Source organism: Episyrphus balteatus, chromosome 1 (genome assembly GCF_945859705.1).
Source record: "Episyrphus balteatus chromosome 1, idEpiBalt1.1, whole genome shotgun sequence".
Classification (NCBI taxonomy): Eukaryota; Metazoa; Arthropoda; class Insecta; order Diptera; family Syrphidae; genus Episyrphus; species Episyrphus balteatus.
The window spans coordinates 79,411,383-79,413,423 of NC_079134.1; the positions used below are offsets into that span (position 1 = coordinate 79,411,383).

At 30.8% G+C, this 2,041-nt stretch overlaps 1 protein-coding gene across 1 annotated transcript; it reads right to left on the reverse strand.

Annotated features, from left to right (window-relative positions):
- Window positions 1-266: 266 nt before the first annotated feature.
- On the reverse strand, window positions 267-1,472 carry LOC129907136 (uncharacterized). Its single transcript, XM_055983212.1, has one exon. It carries the CDS (start codon window positions 1,470-1,472, stop codon window positions 267-269), a length of 1,206 nt encoding a protein of 401 aa, XP_055839187.1.
- Window positions 1,473-2,041: the final 569 nt, after the last annotated feature.

Here is a 2,041-nt window from a genome sequence, read left to right on the forward strand (position 1 = left end):
TAACCCGAAACCCGACGTTCAGAACCCAAACATAACCCAAAACGTGGCGTTTATAACCCGAACAACGACGTTCAGACCCCAGACATGATGTTTGAAATCCATGACACGACGTTCATAATCCGAGACTGATGTTGGAAAAGCATGGATGCTAAATAAAAAGAACGAAAACATAAAAATTAAAAACCAAATTTTCGTTAAAATAAAATAAATTTATTTTTCTTAAAATCTCTACATATTTTATTTACGTATTTTAAAATGTTTTATTCTCAAACAATTCTGTTGACTACTTGATCAAGTGGATTGTATTCAATTATACGGTCATGAAGCATGAGGCAGTTAGCTGAGGTGTTTGCAGGTATATTCTTTGATGTTCTCATCTCCAAGCGTATATCAACTGCTCCTGTTTTTAATGCTTCATTTTGATATCTGCAGTCTACAACAAATATTGGTGCACGTGATTTGAATAGATCCCAGGAAAGAAGAGGCTCTGAAGAAGTTTTATTATAGTAGGTTTTTTGAAAATCTGCGTACATTCTATAAAATAAGCTGTATCTGTTCTTTTCAAATGAAACATTTAGGTCTTCATGAGGATATACATCAGAATTCAGATAAACTTTTAAGTCTGTTAGACTACAGTGATCAAACGTTGTAGGATCAGCAGTCAGATTTTTATTTTTACCAGTTTGTAGAGCAAAAACAATGTATCGAGGTTTTTCTATTTGAGTTGTTGTCTTGACATTCCAGATATGATGATCAGAACTTGGCAACATGGGATATTCATAAAGATCCCAGTTTCGGAAAGCAATTTTCATAGAGTTATTTTTATTGATAGATTTATATAAGTTTAATTTCATGGAATCTGATAAGGTTACGTGGGGTACTTTCCATTGTATTTTTTGAATGTTAATTTGTACTTTTTCATTGGTTGGAGAGATCAGTGCGTTTTCATCCACTCTTGCACGAGTGATAATAAGATCATGTCGAGCATTTGGAATGATTTTTTTATAATCTTCAGCGAATCCTAAAAGTTTGTTCAATGGAATACAATAATTAAATTGAAATGGTTTCAAACTAATAGGTGAGTCAGGAGACCAGGATGCGTTTAACAGCATATCACTTTCATTTTTAGTTAAAGATAAATAATTTTTGATCGTTGATGTTATTCCGACATTTCTATTGTAATCGATTTCCTTTCCATTAAGTTCATAGCGTATTTCATCAAAAAGAAAAGCCATGGCATTGTTTACAAGTTTTGTATTGTTATTTATTGTAATTTCTTTTACATCTGTTGTCGATAATAATCCTTCAATATATAAAAAACTTTCCGAAGGGAGAACATCAAGATTTTGATGTTGTATGGAAATCTGAATAATGTCATTGCGTTCAAAATTGTTTTGATACGGGGAATAAGTATGATATTCATATTTAGAAACACTTTCATTAATTTCCGGCTCTTGAAAAATATTAAGCATATTTCTTTTTTTGTTTCGTTTTTAATGTTTTAATGTGTATCCTAAGGATAATACAAAGTCCTGATTATCTTTCGTAAGACGAGATGTTACCGCTGTTGTGTTCGAAGATGGATTAAGTTTTAAATTATTTTGTGTGTTGTTTTTATAAGAAACTGAATTTATTTTATAATCGTATACGATCATGTTTCCGGCTTTAAATGTAATCGGGCAGTTATTTTTTCCCCTCTGAAATTTATGTCAAAGTTTTGGATTCCTCGTAATAGATAAGGAGAACAGTATTGAAAAAGGCCGCTACAAAAACAGTTTCAATAAAATTGCAGTACTATAAATATACATATCTCATTTAAAACCAAAACATTCTAGTAACAACACTGTTTGAGAAAGCTAGTCCTTCATATTAACGTTAAAAACAAAAATTATTTTTATCCACACCAAAAAAAAAAAAATGGATGAGAACGTGTTAAGAGATTTAATAAAAACAAAGAATGTCTTAAGAAATAAATATTTTCAACTAAAAACTGGCAAAATGGCTAGAGAAACTGATTTAGAAGAGACTTTCAAACCTATTG

Bases quoted from the DNA above. Each gene is read 5' to 3' on its own strand.
- LOC129907136 (XM_055983212.1), bottom strand. From the start codon at position 1,472: ATGCTTAATATTTTTCAAGAGCCGGAAATTAATGAAAGTGTTTCTAAA.